This window comes from Carya illinoinensis, chromosome 9 (assembly GCF_018687715.1).
Source record: "Carya illinoinensis cultivar Pawnee chromosome 9, C.illinoinensisPawnee_v1, whole genome shotgun sequence".
In the NCBI taxonomy this organism is placed as follows: Eukaryota; Viridiplantae; Streptophyta; class Magnoliopsida; order Fagales; family Juglandaceae; genus Carya; species Carya illinoinensis.
Window position 1 is genome coordinate 27,213,877 of NC_056760.1, and position 17,468 is coordinate 27,231,344.

A 17,468-nucleotide genomic window follows, 5' to 3' on the forward strand; every position below is an offset into this window, starting at 1 on the left:
TCGTTAGATCTCCTCCCTCTTTTCTAATTTGGTGCGATGCCACCGTGAAAAAAACAAAAAACAAAAAGAACCCATGCATATTACAGCAATTAGGGTCCGAGAAATCACCCTCTCTGTTGCAGGGCCGAGGCTCCTTCCTCTTTCGAATTCCATTTTGTATTTCTCTAAACTCTTTTCAATAATAAAATAACGTAGAATAAAGTATCCTAGCAAAAAACATACAAAAGAGGAGGAAAAGAAAACAAGATGAAAAAACAACAAAAGCTGCCCAACCCACGCTACTCTCTATCCCTCCTCATCCTCTTCCTCTCGTCATGTGAGTCTCTCTCTCCTCTCTGAATGAGACTTACCATGATGTTTACGAATGTCAAGGGATGAGGCATCGGGTGAGCTCTGCCACCTCCCTCTTCTCCACGCTCCTTCCCTTTTCAACCCCATTTTTTTCTTTTTCTTTGAAAGCCAGATCTAGTAATACTTCAATGTATAAAACCTATAATTAAGAACGTTATAGATAAGTAGGCATATAAAACAGATCGGAAATTAACACTGCAAAAATCTTCGGTTAAAATAAAAACTAAGTTAAATATGAGTCATCATGTCTGCATCCTAGGACAATAAGTTTGAACGTTGACTCAACACTTGCCTCAAAGCGAGCCACGTCAAACTCGTGGATGCTAGCCACGAGCGTTCAAATGTTGACCCTAAATAGGTTGTGTTGCAGGTATACAATGCTCGTCGTTGTGGTGGGATTTAAGGGATTTGAAAGATAGTTTTAGAATATAAAATGGGAATTAATAACATTTATAAAATGTTTATTTTCCTTCCCAAGGTAAGAGATCTTAAAATTAAAACTAGGGTGTGATTGGCTCGGGAGAAGTCACGAACCGAAAACTTCGGTCCATTATTTTTGCTGGACCAAACTATTAGCTATTCTTTCGGTCGGTCCGATTCAGTCCATGAACATTGTTTCCTCTTTTTTCTTTTTCCTTTTTTGGACACAAAAATTAATACAAAAAATTAATTAAATTAGTAAAATTAAACATAAGTAATCTCTTTAACATTTTAAATATGGTTAATGAATATTAAATAATTAACATATACAACTTCTATATAAAATAATATATTATATATAATATTTAAAAATATATATATATATTTGGTCGGTCTCGGTCTGGTCTGATCCAAAAAAACTACACCTTAAGATCAACCAATAAAATTATCGGTCCAGTCCGGTCGGTTGTTCTAGTCCGGATCGATAGTCTTACACCCCTAACTAAAACTCAAGCATATTTTAAAAATTAAAAGAGTGTTTGCCACTGTAATCATTTAAATAAAATTACAAAGTCCTTTTACAATATATAAGTTCATATGTTCCATAAAAACATTCCTAGGCTTTGATCTATTTTCCTTGAGCCATGTCCAACCCAGCCCGAGCAAAAGGCGAGTAGGCCTATTTTTTGTTGTAGGACTTGTCTGCCTATGGAAACTGTACTTGTAATAGTAGTCAGGCGACCGAATGTATTCAGTCGACCTTATTTGGGGTCTACAAATCAAATAATTAGATTTGTGTATAATTATTTGAGGAATGAAGTATCATGTGGATATTGTGGAAATAAATTTATGAGTTTTCTTATATTGTTGGTACTGTAATGTTTAGCCTTTAGACTAAACCTTTACTTTTCTGCTACAAACCATATATCTTTTCTTTGCATGTATACTTCCTAGCGAATGTTGCATGCCTAACCTGATTCAAATCTTGGGTGTTGTCATATGGCTGGGCACCCATGGCACCATGGATCCTCGGAAGGTCTTTTATCGAGGGATGGGGCACCAAACATTTCTTGTTTCAACTTCTCGTCCTCTAGCTTATTAATGAGCTTATTAAGAGTACATTTCTTCCTTCAAGTATTATAATTAATATTAAGGGACCAAAATGTGTAGGAATGGAAATTAGAATGAGATGCACAAGAATTTCATAAGAAAATTCTAACTTTAGTACTACCAATCTAGTTACAAGATTTGACATTTCATAATATACTCCTTTATATTCCCTTTGCCATTGTACCGCATTGAGACAAGTTTGCTAGGAAGTGTACTTGTCTCTACCTTTTTCAAAATGACTAATTAGTCTGTTATTTGGCTCAGGTACTTCTTGACATTTTTCTCTTTAGGCATTGAACCCCGAATAGAATCAGGAATATAATGCTTTATTATTATAAGACTCATGCGATAATAGCACTCTCATTTCTTATAAGTTGTCCTCTAGTCAGTATAATTTTGATTAGCAGGTTAGGAAGGCTCATTAACCCAGAGTGCATAGTACAAATCTATACACTCAAAAACAGTAGTAACATGCTCTTTCTATTTTGCCAAATTAGATCCATTAAGAATTTGAATGTTATTCAAATTGGCAGATATCAAATCTACATTCACTATAAGTGAAACCAATTAAACTCACAATAAATAAATATCTCACAATTTTAAGTATTGACCTATAATTATCATCATGCAAGTTTTAGTTTAATTGAACAACAAAATCAATCAGATAACATGACATAAAATTAAAAGAAAATTTTATGATTTTATAAAAGTGAGCCCTTAAGAAACTTAGTGTATCATTGCAATCAAGTTTTAGTTAAACACAACAAAATCTTGAATTAGGCTAAGTGGTGTTGACTCAAAAGAGGCAAAAAAATGAATAAGAAGTTGTTGATATTCCTAATTCATATGGAGGGAGAATGTAGGAGCTCGATCTATTTAGAATCTTGTGCGGGATCTAGAAGCCATCGGTGGAGACGCTCAGATGCTTTTTCAACCTGCAATAAAAAGAAGCGCGCGTTCACTCATTACAGCAATATCATGTGCGCCTTCATCGGACCAAGAATAATGCAATTGCTGATCGTGCTGAAAATGTGTACAAAAATGGTAACTGCAGGTATCATCAAGCTATTTCCAACTGTACTACTTACTTGGTCATTCCAATTCAGTCTCCATATCAGGAAGGAAAGCACTATTGTTTGCATCAACACTCCAATTAACATTCCGATCCACAAACCCTATACATGTTAAATGAAGTAAATTAAAGAACATGAGCATATATTAAAACAAAATTGATATATAGATACAACTTTTACATATCCTTTGAATTTTGTTTGGCTTTTGATCAGTTTGAATTCAAAATATAATAAAATTTATAGTTAATTCGAACCTAATGGACCGCGGATTACTGTATGTTTATGCTGTCAAGTAATGTTAGTCTGAATGTAAATATGTTAATGTGAGCTCTTACCCTCACTTCAAGATCGACAACATAACAAAGCACAAGTCCTATGGGGATGCCAATCACATAATAGCAGCCAATGTTAATAAGTGCCACAATGCCCTGTAAACCAGCACCTATGGCCACACCTAATTACAAGAAAACTAAAGATTAGCTACATTGATAAACAGTTCAGCTATGTAAGTATATAACAGAAGATGATACTGTTGTCTAAACTCACCAGTAAGTACTGGTTGAATACTATTTAGCAAGATTGAGAGAGAAAGAAGAGTAGAGATACTTGAAACAGCTTCTGCAACCTCTTCATCACTTGTAAACAAGTAGGAAATTTTTTTCCCAAAAGCCAAACACAAGATGGAGAAAATCACACCAAGACCAAGTGAAGTACAGAGGATAACTTTAATGGAAAATATTGCAGCTTTAGAATCTCCTTTCCCGATCTCATTGGCTACACGCACACTGTACAAATTACATTACAAGGGGAATGAGTTTGGACAAAACAAGTGGAGATTTTAAAATTGTGTGTAAAGGAGAAGTTGTTATCGATAAAAGCCTTACCATGCAGCAGCCAGGAATCCAAGGCATATCATAAATTCCCATGCACTGATATTGAGGCTGCAAAAAGGAGTTAAATGTTGGAGTATTTCTCAAGTAAATTGAAATGGTAAAAAAGAAGAAATCAATATGGAAAATAGGTAAAACTCATACCAGATGGAGAAGGCAGAGATGGAAACCGTTGCATTTTTCATATATCCAGCTATCAAGACTAGGATAGCATTGTACCACAGCTCTAAACTGTCAAACATAAAACCAAAAATCAACTCTCTTTATGGTCCCAACATAACTTATTAACAAAGAAAAGTAATTAGAAGGTTTTGATCAAAATTGAGCAGCATCAAATGGATTTGAACATATATTATAAAGAGTCGTTTATTGGTTCCTACTACCAATCGAGTTGTGCAGCAAGTTCAATTCTCCCACAAGGATGCAAATGGGATGAAGGAAAAGTCATTGAGTAAAGGGGGCAATTTTGTGTGACTCAAGACCTGTGTGTGTCTATGTGCATAATATTTTTCTTTTACTTTTATTGCTCTGTGCTTTCTTATTGTTGATTTGTATAAAAATGTATTGTTTTGTTATGATCTGTCGGCATGTTCCATGCCAGTAGAAGCTCCTTGTAGTCTCTACTCTGTAGCTCCAACCAAATCACTATTCTATGTTTTAGGGTAAAAAGAGTTGGCCAAATTAAAATTTGGGGGCATATTCAAGGAGACATGTAATTGGGAACAACTTGGAGAGTCGATCACTAGGAGCAATATCTAGCTACTGTACTTATATTTCAAAAGTTTGCTTTGTAGAATATCTTAAAGAATGGAGAAGCAGAGTAGATTATAACAGAGTTTAGTAAAATGTTGTTATCTGTATGATGTATGATATCATGTGATGGCCATGTCATAGTTGATGTGAAGTGTAAGAAAGAGTAATGCTACAAACACATCCTAATATTGTCACAATCTGGGAAAGTGTTAACCGCATCCACTCTATTTAGCACATCATCAAAATCTGGAGACACTTGAGTCAAACTTCTTCTAATTGGTATGTTTCATGGTAGCTCTAGAAACAAAAAAGCTTATGCTTTTTTAATATCAGTAGCCAAGACAAACCATATAGTATGTGAGACTTCTATTCCTTAAGAGAATATCTCTTTCTCGTAACCAAGACAAACCATATAGTATAGTGAAAGAAATTTGAAAAAGGCTCAGAAAAAAAAAAAAAAAAAAAACCTGGAATTACCAAAGCATCACACCAGAAGAAACAGACAGCTTAACAACAGGCCAGATATCTTTGAAGGCATCTGTAGAGAATCCTTTCCATGAATTTGGGCACCAACCTCCAAAGACGTAGATGAACTCTCCAATGACAACTAACCAACTAGCGATGTTGAAGGCACCCATGGCACCAGAAACCCCCCAGTTGAATATGTTCACGAAGATCCAAGACAGAAGCACATGGACTACAAACGACCCCGCAGAGAGCCATCCAATAACCATGTTTTTGAGTTGTGCTTGAAGGAACATTTGGATGGTTAAGCCAAAAACAAAGGAGTATAATATAGGAATGAACCACAAAGAGATGGCTTCTGATGCTTCTGCTATCGCGTCTTCCTCTTGTAGTAGTTTAAAGATGGGACTGGCAAAGATGAATAGCGGGAGCAGTATTGTTGCTGTAACAGAATCAACAATCCATGATCGTTGCAAGTAAATGCCCATCATGTGGTACTGTCCTGCTCCAAATGCTTGACCACATAGTGTCTCTGTGGCACTTGACATGCCCAACTTCAAATTATAAATAATAAATAAATAAAAAATTAGATAAAATGTGTGAATTAAATTAACATTGGTAATATTAATTGACACAATGGTAGATCATAAATAAGAGAAATGTAAATCCAGCTCTAAGTGTACATCCAACAAGTGGTATGAAAATATATTTTTGCACTGAAATTATTATTCAAGAAACAGATATAAGGTTGACAGAAAATAAAATAGATGAGAAACAGCTTACCAGTATCCCATTCACAAAACGTGCAAGAATACTTTGTACAATTGCGTATGCAGCCAGATCCAGTCCATTAACATGGCCAACAAAAAGCTGTGTCACCACATACATTCCAAAAGAAGTCACTCTAGCCAACATAGAAGGAAATGCTATCCTCCATAAAAGCTTTGATTCCACCCAAATCCTTGTTTTCAGACCAACTTGCTCTTGTGCTTCCAATCCAAGAAGCCTCTCCTCCCCATTATTATCCATTCTTCTGCAAAAGACCATGGAAATCAAGTCTTACATATGTAGGCTTGGGTTTTTAAGGTTTCGAGGGAATGACATTATCTCATAAAACTTGTAGCAAAAAAATGCTTGCTCGTTCCAACTGAGTCATGAACAAAAGCACAAATTCAAAGGACTTGCACGGGACTTGGCTATTTAGAGCTTGTACCTAGGCATTACCCTATTATTTATTTTCCTGGCAACCTTCGGGGCCAAGGCCTCTAATCCCGTGGGCAGTGGCCGTGTCCTCGCCCCTGTTCAATGATTCTATGAAACGATATGTGTTTACATTAATGCTCAATCTATACATAAAGAACAATTCTGTTTTTGTTTTTAATCTAAATTGAATGTAATGAATTTGGAGAATCATGAATTTTTTTTTCTTTAATAAATAAATACAATCTAAGTTCTATTTGTCATAATACTATTAGTGAACTTTCTAATTACTATGAAGTATTGTTTGTACCAATTAACACATTAAGAAGGATTGTACTATCAAAATAATACAAACTTCGGCCTGGTAACATCTCATCTATACCGTACATTAGTTTTTTTTTTTTTTTTTATCCAAAATCAGTATATTTTATTTCTAAATTTTAAAAAATCTCTTTAAATAAATAGTAATGAACAGTATATAAACAGTAAAAATTGACATGAATAGTATGTGAACAATATATAAACAGTGTATGAATAGTATACTATGAAGTACGTAAACAGTAGACAATTCGGCTACTATTATTAAATAGTAAGACCCACACCTTTTTCAAATCCAAAAAATTAAAAATTATCTTATCTCATCTTACTATCTAAACATATATATTTTTTTTACAAACTATTTCATCTCATTTTAACTCAAAAATTTTATTACTATTCAAAATATCTCATCTCCTCTGAATTGTGTATCCAAACGGAGCTGTTTAAATGTTAACACATCACCAATATAATACATATTAGTTTTAACTAATTTCTTTGTTATTGTAAATTCCTTGTTAGTACACACTCGTATTAAAATTTGAGTAATACTAAATATAGTCGCAGAATGTGTAAGTAAAAAAAAGTAGAGTCTATTATTAAAAAATATGAATTCTGTATTTACTCACTTTTTTTAAAAGAATTGTGAGATGTTTACGTACTCCACGACTATAAATATCATTTCTCTATATAAGCTGATATTATTTAATGCGATATATCAATTTATAATAAGTTCATTCTTATGGGATGAGAATCATTCCTCCGTGACAAAACACCCAAGGTCCAACTTTTTATCTCACCCCCGTTCTCTCCTACTCATGCTTCTTCACTCCTTGGCCTAACTGAAGTCCACCTAAAAATCCAAAATATGGTGTGCTCCTTACAATTTTCCTAGAAAGGTCACCACGTTCTCGCCTACTCACCCTTTTCTTTCCTTTCTAATGAATTTCACAACGTACATACTCAATTAATAAATCCCCTTAGAATTATTACTCAATTAATAATCTAGCTATATATAAAATAGTAAAATACCATGAGATTACACTAAAACCTTTCAGTCGAGAAATTTGATTACATAAATTCCCCTGATAATGAAATTTATTCAATCGAAAAACTAAAAACATTTAAAAATTAAAAATAATACTTTTGGAAATTTTTATCATTTAATTAATTAAAAGTTAGGTACGCACTCATTGAACTAAGAGACAACGAATTAATGCAGTGCAATAAAAGATTCGAAAAGTTGAGATAACCCAAAAATAAAAATAAAAAAATAAAAAACTAGAAGGAAGAATTTCAAATAAATATTTGTGATGAATTATTTATAGATAAAAATAAATTTATTTTTTAATAATTTTATATATAATTATAAAATATGTAAATGTTATGTAATCGTTTTAAAAAAATTAATTTATTATTAAAAAATTAATTTTTATTATATAAATATTATATTCTATTATTTTTTTCAAAACAACGGTCGCGTAAATATCTTTTTTTTTTTAACAAAATTAATGTCTTTATGGGATTTGTTAACGGGTGGGTGCCCTTAATTAGTGCACTCGTTAAAGTATTAAAAAAGGCCGTGAACTACCGACATTTTAATGGAAATTTAATGGAAAGAGAGCACAAGCCGCTTTACAATCTAGAAAATAGTCAATTTAATGCACATTTTTCCCCTCCGGCCATCCTGCTGGCCGTTCGTTTCATATATATTTCTTTCCATGTCTTAATTAATTTTTTATAATAGAAACGTGGCAAACTTGCTTATCCCCCCCCCCCCCCCCCCCCCCCTTTTTTTTATGGGAACCCAAAAAAGTGATGACCAATAAATAAATAAATAAAAAAGCAAGAGAAAACGACAAAGAAACAAACAAGAACTTAATTGCCATGCAACTGCCATTCGTCGAGCAAGTTCAGACAAACAAACTGGTAGTTGCAAAGTGAGCAGGATGCAGACAATAGACGTGAACGTCTTGGTCGTCTACTTCTTCGTTGATTCACCATTAACTCCCCTCTAGCAGATTAGTGCAGGGAGATCCAAAAATCCACTAGGTACTCATATATATCCATATTATGGTCACAGGTTATCAACATGTGGAATTAATAAAAACCATATCAAGAGAGTTCCTCTTCAACCCAAGAAACTTGTCTTCTCTCTTCTTCTTCCTTTTTTTTAAAGTTTTTGAGACTAGGCACGTTGATCGATATTCAGAGTGAGTTTCGTAGCTTTGGCTCTATATAGATATCTGGGTACCGAGTGTTCGTATATATATGCACTTAAAACTCCAGAAACACAAGCAAGTAGCGCAACATTAATCTGAACTGAACTTAAAATTGATAGCAAACTGCTACTATTGCTTTACATGAAAAGGAAATCAATATACATATATAAAGCTTAATTACCTCAACTAATAGCCCCTGTATATGCTTCTCTGAATGAACCGCCTTTCGTGTCAGGAGCCCGTCCTGAAAACGCTCCTTGGAGACGGACGCAGAGAGAGAGAGAAAGCAGAGAGGAATTACAGGTATACTTGGTTGTTTTTATATATAATTGGACGCAGTAGTGGCGCAGTGCGTGTTTGAAGTTTGATTACTCAAGCAAGTAGTGGCCAGGAGTAGGGCACGCTTTTGGCCCAAGTCTCTTTTTTTTTATTGTCGGGATCCAATAGAAAAATAGTCGTCGGGATCCCATCGGAACCCAACTATGGTGCGAAGGATGATGATACATTTCTTTTATCACTGATTAGTCTGATTTACTACTCGAGTAGTTGGAATTTTTATTTTTTATTATTATTTTATTTTCAATATTTTTTTAACATTCTTACTTATTAAAAAAATTAAAAACATATATATATAACTTTATTTAAAGTCACTTTCTTATTTATTAAATAAATAAAAAAATAAAATAAATAGTAAAAAAGTCACAAAAGAGTAGACAATCTATCATTATTACGGTGAAAATAACATTTCTGTTAGTTAGGATTCAAGACTTTGACATGCAGCTACAGGACCGGCTCAATGGTAAGTTTGTTTAGGCATTACTTAATACCCCACTTTATGAAAGGTTTCAAAATTAAAAAAGATGTGTTTTTTTAATTTCTTTTTTTTTAAATAAAAATTATTTTTTTAAATAAAATTTTAAATAATTTTTATATTTTTCAACGTGTAGAAGGTCCAATTATTAATATTTATACTCCTTTTTTGCAAAATAATTTATGAAATGAAAAGGGAAAATTAATGCATGAATGTTTATCTTTGTTGTCAATATCACAATGACAACCATTTCGTCGATATCACAATTATGATCGCCATTTGTCAAAAAACCACTTGCTACGGCAGTTATGGTCTTGATTCATAAGACAACTATTATGATCTTAAATGAAAGAATAATGTTAATAATATGTTCTACGACCGTTTATATATTTAATTTATTTTTTAAAATTTTTTATTTATTAATTAAAAAATAATTCTTAGTATAATGATATTTTTTTATTTTTTAAAAATATTTTAAAAAAAAAGTATAATTTACATTAAGTATATACCAAATAGGCAAATTGAGAGGCATAATAGCACTCCTCATAACACTACAACAGATTGCACTTTTCCCGGCAGTGGAAAAATTCCCGCCAAATACATATACCGGCGATTACAAAATCGCTGCATGTTCACCGGTACTATTCAGCCATTTCCTATATACTGTGGCGGAAACAAAAAATCGCCGCTAAAACTAAAGGATTTCCCAGCGATTTTTGAATCGCTGGCAAAGGAATTTAAAAACAGAAAGTCATTTGCCAGCGATTACAAAATCGCTGCCAATTCCTTTGCCAGCGATTTTCTAATCGCTGGTAAAGGAAATTAAAAATAGAAAGTCATTTGCCAGCGATTACAAAATTGCTGCCAAATCCTTTGCCAGCGATTTTTGAATCGCTGGCAAATATTTTTCGGTTATTAAATTCTTTTGCCAGCGATTTTCTAATCGCTGGAAAATCCTTTGCCAGCGATTTTTTATTCACTGGCAAAGACCTTTCGGTTATTAAATTCCTTTGCCGGCGATTAAAAAATCGCTGCCAAAGGATTTCCCAGCGATTAAATGAGCGCTGCCATTAAATACCGTTTGCAGTTTTATCAGCCTATTCCCCGCGAGAAAAATGGCCTTTTCCGGCGATTTTTAATCGCCGCAAATAGTATTTTTTTAAAAATAAAAAAAAATTATAATACAGTTGAACCTATATGGCTGTCATAGCCTAAAACACACAACATCCTTATCATACAATTAAATCAACCTATTATATCTTATAAATTCATCAAAATCTATATTCATTCCCCTAGATCTAGACAACCTCACATAATATCCATCCTAAAGAAAAGGAAAACACTGACAATAATTTCATGGCTAAGTTTTCATGATTTTCTTGTATGTCTTTCTATTTTTAATAATTTTTTTTTCTTGTATACATCACACGTGCTTGAGCTAAGCCTATGTGCTCTTCAATAAATGTTTTGATCACATATAAACTCACAGACAATTAAAACATTGTTACAGCAAGTACCATTACCCCACATCACATACCTCCAAAATCAATATCACCTACTGTACTTGTACAACCAACCTTAACTAGACACCAAAGAAGCCAAAAACAAATGAACATATGCAAAAATGACGTTACAAAATTAGAAATGATCAATATAGCGAAATAAATCAGATATTTGAACATAAAATGTGGATAAATGAGTGTTTCAATATCACATAATCATGGATGGAACATAACGCAATTTGTGGGGCATAAAGACATGTAAACCAGAGTTATCTAAAAAAGAATTGTGTGATGAGGGAGAAAAAAGCAATTTAACAAATAGTTTTTTATACGTAAGGAAGATTTTATTAATACAGAAATTGGCATAGCCCAAGTATACAGGTAGTATACAAGAGAATGCACCTAATTAGGAACTAGAGATAGATACAAGAAATTCAGAAAGCAATTTAAGAAATATAAGAAAATAACTCTAAAAACTATTGCCATATTTTTTTTATATAAGTAAAAATTTATTAACATCAATAGGCATAGCCAAGTACAGTGGATGTATACAAGAGAAAACACCTAGCTAGGGAGCAGAAATAGCTAAAAATTATTACCATAATAGCGAAGACATGAAGTAAATATCGAAAATAATAGATATAAAGTACATCCCTAATCCTACGACACAAGTAAGGAGAATCAAGGAAAAATGAGAGGAAGGAAACAATTTCTTTTGACATTGGTCAAACACATCAAACAACGCTACGGATTAAAATCATCCTACATGATAAACAATATGTAAATAACAAAATCATTGCCTGCCTTGAGAAAGTAAATCGCCGCCTTCATAGTGAGCATATAGAGCATTCGTTAAATTTCTCCAAATTTTCCATGACATCTACAAACCAGTGGAAGCAGATGCAAATAAAAGGATAACTCCCATAAACAAATATGATTAATCTGACTACAATTGTCAACATCTATACAGAGAGCATCGTTTATGAGTATTCCTGAGCATTTCAATCAAATGTATAACAGGTAACAGGAGCAGACAGAGTGACTACAGCAATAGCAACAAATCAGTAATGAGAATCACCTCAACTGGAGTCATCAATTCTGCCGGCTTTTCCCAAACAGATTGTTTTGTTCTCTTGTTGTAATAATATCTGACAAAATGTAATAATCAGTAAGGGAAACAACCAATAAAAAGACAGAATGGGGTCAACCATTTCAAGGATTAAAAAAAGTCCAACTGTTGAACCTTTAAGACAAAAATTGGGTCAAAAGACACGGAATGCCTCACATAAATCTGTTTCAATTTGGGAAGGAGTGAATGAGAAGATTGAGAGGAGGTTAGCCAGCTGGGCTTTGTAGGTTCTCAACCAACCTATCAAAAAAAAATTATAGGGGTATACTGCCTTCTGAAGAGAAGATGAAGGTGCAAAAATACAAAGGCATGAGAAAATTTGAGAAACAGATAACAATTTCTAATGTGTTAGTACAGTACCTGGAGAAAGTAAGACCATTCTGAAGAGGGGATGAAGTTGAACAAATACATAGGTAAGAGAAGAATATGAGAAACAACCCTTTCTCTATACTTCCCATCTGCCTTCCTCCCAACAATACATGAATAGAGCTACTGGATTTAGAAAACCCACAAGAAATTAAGTATGGAAATAACTCACATTCTTATCTACTGGATTTCACACTAAATTCAGTCAACATTGTATTTTCACAATGTATGAAAAAAATATATCTGTTAGAAAGATATGTTTAGGCAGAAGTAAAAAGGAAATAATGTTTCCTCAAACAAAGAGAAGTTTTATGTAATATATTAGCATGGAATAGATCACCTATCCTGTTTTCTAGAAGTAACTAAGCATTCCCCATTAAAGTTAGCTTATTTCCCAACAAAATGTTCTTATTACTATTAGCTAGCTATAAAGAATCATGGTTTAAATCTCTCAAGCCCCAAAACAGAGTGCATAGCAGAATTTTCTGGAAAAAACTCTGTTGAACATTTTCCAGCTAACTAACTAATAGCTATGGTTGTCAAAAGATTAAGTATTCTACTATGACCAAGTTGTAGATGAAAATCAACTAATAGTGGTTTTTGAAAAAGATTAAAGATTAGCATATGAATCAAACCCGAATTTTTATAATTAAGTAAGCTTATTAAAGAAAATGTTTTGAAGACATTACAAACATTAGCATGGACATATTTGCAAAAAATATAACAACTACTTTCAAGCAACCAAGCAGCTCAAAATTGATATTAACAAGCATCAACATTTTATGCAAAGATGAAAAAATATTCTTAGCTGTTCTTGATTTTATTTAAAGCATGTATGGACAATGTAAAGAAACAACAGGTTGCTTTTTCCCCAATTTCTTTCCCTAAATCTAGCCCTAAGACTAACTCTCAATTGAACAAATTCTATGAATGGGACAAAGATAGCACTGTGATATATCAATGATTGAAACAAAAATATACTTTGAGGTTCAACATTTGACAATACGAATCTACCAAGATTCAAAATCAACCTATTTTAGCGATGATATGCACAACATCGGCAGATCACAAGATAAAAATAAAATAAAAAAACAAAAAAAGGACAAAAACCCCTAACTGAGATTTGTTCATGTCATCCAACAATCCAAATAACCACTGAAATGGCCCTATGTTCATGCATGTTACTAATCAATAATGATTTCCACCTGTGGATTGAGAAAAATACCTCGCACAATCTGAGTAGAGGTACCGAATAGTGGATTTTGCCCAACAGAGCCCAACACGAACTAGTTTGCCTCGTTTTAGCTGTTTTGTTTGGGACTTCTGACCCCTTTGTTTCGGACTAACACTTCAACAAGAGGTTAGCCCCTTCCCAATCACAACAGAGGGCTTCGTTTGGCAGGGGTACTGCGTGTGTACATCGTGGTTCTGACTGAATAGGGATTATATTTTTGGTAGCCGAAGTACTACTCGGTTCAGAATGTGGAAGATTTGAAGGGGGTACTGTGTGGGCAAGCTAATGGGTAAGCCATTCGATGGAGGCACAGAGGTTGGTTTTGGAAGGAAACGACGACAAAGCTTCAACCACACAAGAAAACGCAGTGGAGGAATCGAGATGGAGCTTTGTGGGTATTCGAAAATGGGGATTATCGCAGCGAATTAGTATGGAGTGAACGGAGGGATTTCGGTTGCAGTTTCTCTCAAGCTCGATGAAAACCAAACGGAGAAGAGGGGGTAGCCAGACTGACTAAGTCGCGGGCGGGAGGGGAAATAAAGTGGCAATTTTGGCGCCCGTATATTTATTAATATATGGCAGCGAATTATTTTGCCACTAAATGCATAGTAAGTCGTTGGGATAACTTAAGTGACACACCTCGCCACTAATTAAGTTAAATTTGGCAACGATTATGAAATCACCGCTATAACTCATATAATGCGGCGATATTTTTTGCAGCATTTAAAAAATCGCTGGGAAAAGCCCAGATTCTTGTAGTGTAATGCTATTTATAATTTTAGAGCATGGAAGTTTTGTCCACTCTCTTTTAAAAAAATAGGATGATTATTAAAATTTATCTTTTTCTTTTAAAAGAAAGGGGACTTGCACGCTCTAATAATAAATAAATAAATCAATTCACAATTGATTATTTATATAAATTTATGAAAATATATAAGTATTCACTAATGAGATTTGTTTTTTTTTTTTGTTTTTTTGTTTTTAAAAGAATTACTTAATCAAACAATTTATGAAACAAGTAATTCTGAATTCATTCATTAAACGAATTGAAAATAAAAATTGTAGACGGTGATAAATCCATAACTCCTTTTGCTATGGTATCAAATATAAAGAGAATTTAAACATTTATAATATAATATTCGATTTGATTTGACTCTCCATATCTCATCAAGATTACGACGTTTTTCAAGAATCATCCTATACATATTTCATTTTATTATTTAAAAAATTTTCACATAAATATAATCAATAATTTATTTTTTTAATCTTAAAATAATAATAATATTAATAATAATATTTTATTCAACTTTTAACTTTTATATAAAATTATTTCATTATTGAAATAACTTCTAAATACTAAGTCTCTAAGTTAATATTCTTAAAGTAATTCTACATACAGTCGTGTGTAAACGTCGTGTAATCGTTTTAAAAAAGAGTAGAGTCCATAATTAAAAAGTTAATATTTTTCTATGTGAATTCCGTATTAATTCACTTTTTTTAAAAAGATTACGCAACGCCTATATAATCACGATTACAAATATCATTTTTCTCATATTCTTAAGATAAGTTTGAGGAGTGAGATGAGAATTTTTAATTTTAAATAAAAGTTTAAAATGTTATTTTTTAATATTATTATTATTTTAAAATTTAAAAAAATTAAATTATTTATTATATTTTATATAAAAATTTAAAAATATTATATTCATATAATAAAAAAAAACTTTTATATTTCACCCCCATACCCCTAACTTGGCCTCAGTCTTGATGAATGGAATTGGAGAAGCAGAAATGCAAAAAAATCTAAATTATAATAAAAAAATAGTAAATGCTATTCTCATTGGTTCCGATAACTTTTTTATTATTTAATGATTAAAAAAATACGTTTTTAATGATGTTGTCACTTTTTAAAAAAAATGTATATATATATATATATATTTTTAAAAGTTATTCTTATCTGGACCGTCTCATGTAGCACTGCTGATCTAACAAAATATCACACACAGTGCAGCTACCTCCGGAGCTCTCACCCACAGATTGCACCTACCCCCGGAGCTCTCACACTTCTCAAAACTCCCAATTTAAGACCTTTCATCCTCCCTCCGTCAACTTCTCCGCAAGAGTGACATATACAGCAGAATCCCCAGAGTATCCAGCGCCCTCTGTCCTCTCTCCGGCCACTTTTGATTTAGCAATACTACACAATCTTCTAATATTCACATATTATTTTTTTAATTTATTATATTTTAAAAAATTAAATTTATTCTATTTAAATTAATTTAATTCTTTTATTCGTTATTCATATATTAAATATTTAATAAAAAATTTAAAAAAAAATAATGTGCGGAGGTTTTATGAATAATAGGAAATTATGTAGATTTTTTCCCTTTAATTTATCCTAAAAAATTATTTTACTGTAAATTAAATTTAAGTGTCATCGTAAATTATATCAATTTATAGTTATATCTTTATAAAATTTATTTATAAATAAAATATTTTTCAAAAAATCATTATTTTGTTAATCAACTCTTGACATGTATATGAGATCGGCTCAGCTCACTGAAGCCATTTTCCAATTGCATTTTTTTTTTTTTTCAGATTCATGCCAGCGGGCCACCGCTAGTTATAAATTTTTTGTTTTAATTTTTTAATGTATTTTTTAATATTTTTAATTGTTAAAAAAATACAAAAATATAAAATTTCACTAATAGTTATTATTTTGACTATTAAATAAAAATTAAAAAATTAAAATATAAATTTGAGGGGCTAGTTCCACTAGCATTTTCTTTTTTTAACTCTTAAATAGTTGAATAGGAGAGAGGCTTTGGACTGCCGCCGAGCGTTTGTCACCTTTTTTTTTTAAAATAACTAAAAAAATAACAAAAAAAAAAAGAGAGAGAAATAATTGAATAATAATTTTTAAGGTGAAGGGTTTTACTATTCATCATCTTAATATATTACAGATTATACTTATTTTTATCTTTTTAAAATTTTTTAAAATAATTTTTAATTTTATTCTTTTTAAATTTATTGAATTCTTCTATTAATTATTTATATAATACATATTTAATAAGAAAAAATAAATAAATAAATTATATATTTATAATATAAAAATAATAAATAAAATTTTTCTTTAACGAGGGAGCGGAGAAAAGAGACAGGGAGTTGTGAAGTGAATAAAATAAGAAAATATAATAAACTATAATATCTTTGTCGGCCTAGCGGAATTTTTAATTTGCTGGCTAGGAAAAATGTGGCCGTATTCAATGAGTAAGAACACTAGTCACTCGCAATGATGTACGTAACACCAATGCACATCAATATTTAAATATTTATTATTTTAATTTTTATTATTTTCATATGTACAGAATATTAATATATATCAATATTTAAATATTCATTATTCTAATTTTTATTATCTTCATATTATCTTATAATATATCATTAGATAATTAAAATTTATTTATTATACTTTATTTGTGAACCTATTATATAATGACACATTATGAGATGATGAGAGGATGACAAGAAAATAAATAATGAATAGTTTTTTTTAATAATTATATTAAGGGCTAATTTGGATGGTGAAGTATTTCACAATTATTTATTATTTTATTATTATATTTTTTA

General features: G+C 31.8%; 1 protein-coding gene and 1 long non-coding RNA gene across 3 annotated transcripts; both read right to left on the reverse strand.

Moving 5' to 3' along the window:
* Window positions 1-2,561: 2,561 nt before the first annotated feature.
* On the reverse strand, window positions 2,562-9,267 carry LOC122277560 (protein DETOXIFICATION 24-like). Its single transcript, XM_043087587.1, has 9 exons — window positions 8,981-9,267; window positions 5,846-6,095; window positions 5,075-5,616; window positions 3,989-4,075; window positions 3,839-3,895; window positions 3,501-3,739; window positions 3,290-3,408; window positions 2,970-3,056; window positions 2,562-2,816 (listed from the first exon to the last, which is right to left on the reverse strand). Exons 2-9 carry the CDS (start codon window positions 6,089-6,091, stop codon window positions 2,754-2,756), a joined length of 1,440 nt encoding a protein of 479 aa, XP_042943521.1. The 5' UTR covers window positions 6,092-6,095; window positions 8,981-9,267; the 3' UTR covers window positions 2,562-2,753.
* A 2,818-nt stretch (window positions 9,268-12,085) lies between these two features.
* On the reverse strand, window positions 12,086-14,427 carry LOC122277441. Of its 2 annotated transcripts, none has more exons than XR_006229009.1 (4): window positions 13,833-14,427; window positions 12,602-12,733; window positions 12,398-12,481; window positions 12,086-12,260 (listed from the first exon to the last, which is right to left on the reverse strand). It is a non-coding gene; the product is annotated as an uncharacterized LOC122277441 (long non-coding RNA). The 2 variants fall into 2 exon arrangements; XR_006229010.1 differs by having other exon boundaries at window positions 12,214-12,260; window positions 12,356-12,481.
* Window positions 14,428-17,468: the final 3,041 nt, after the last annotated feature.

Coding starts and splice junctions, on each gene's coding strand:
- LOC122277560 (XM_043087587.1), bottom strand. CDS start 6,091: ATGGATAATAATGGGGAGGAGAGGCTTCTTGGATTGGAAGCACAAGAG. Junction 5,617..5,845: donor GTTTTGTGAATGGGATACTG/GTAAGCTGTTTC, acceptor TATAATTTGAAG/TTGGGCATGTCAAGTGCCAC. Junction 3,057..3,289: donor TTGTCGATCTTGAAGTGAGG/GTAAGAGCTCAC, acceptor TAACATGTATAG/GGTTTGTGGATCGGAATGTT.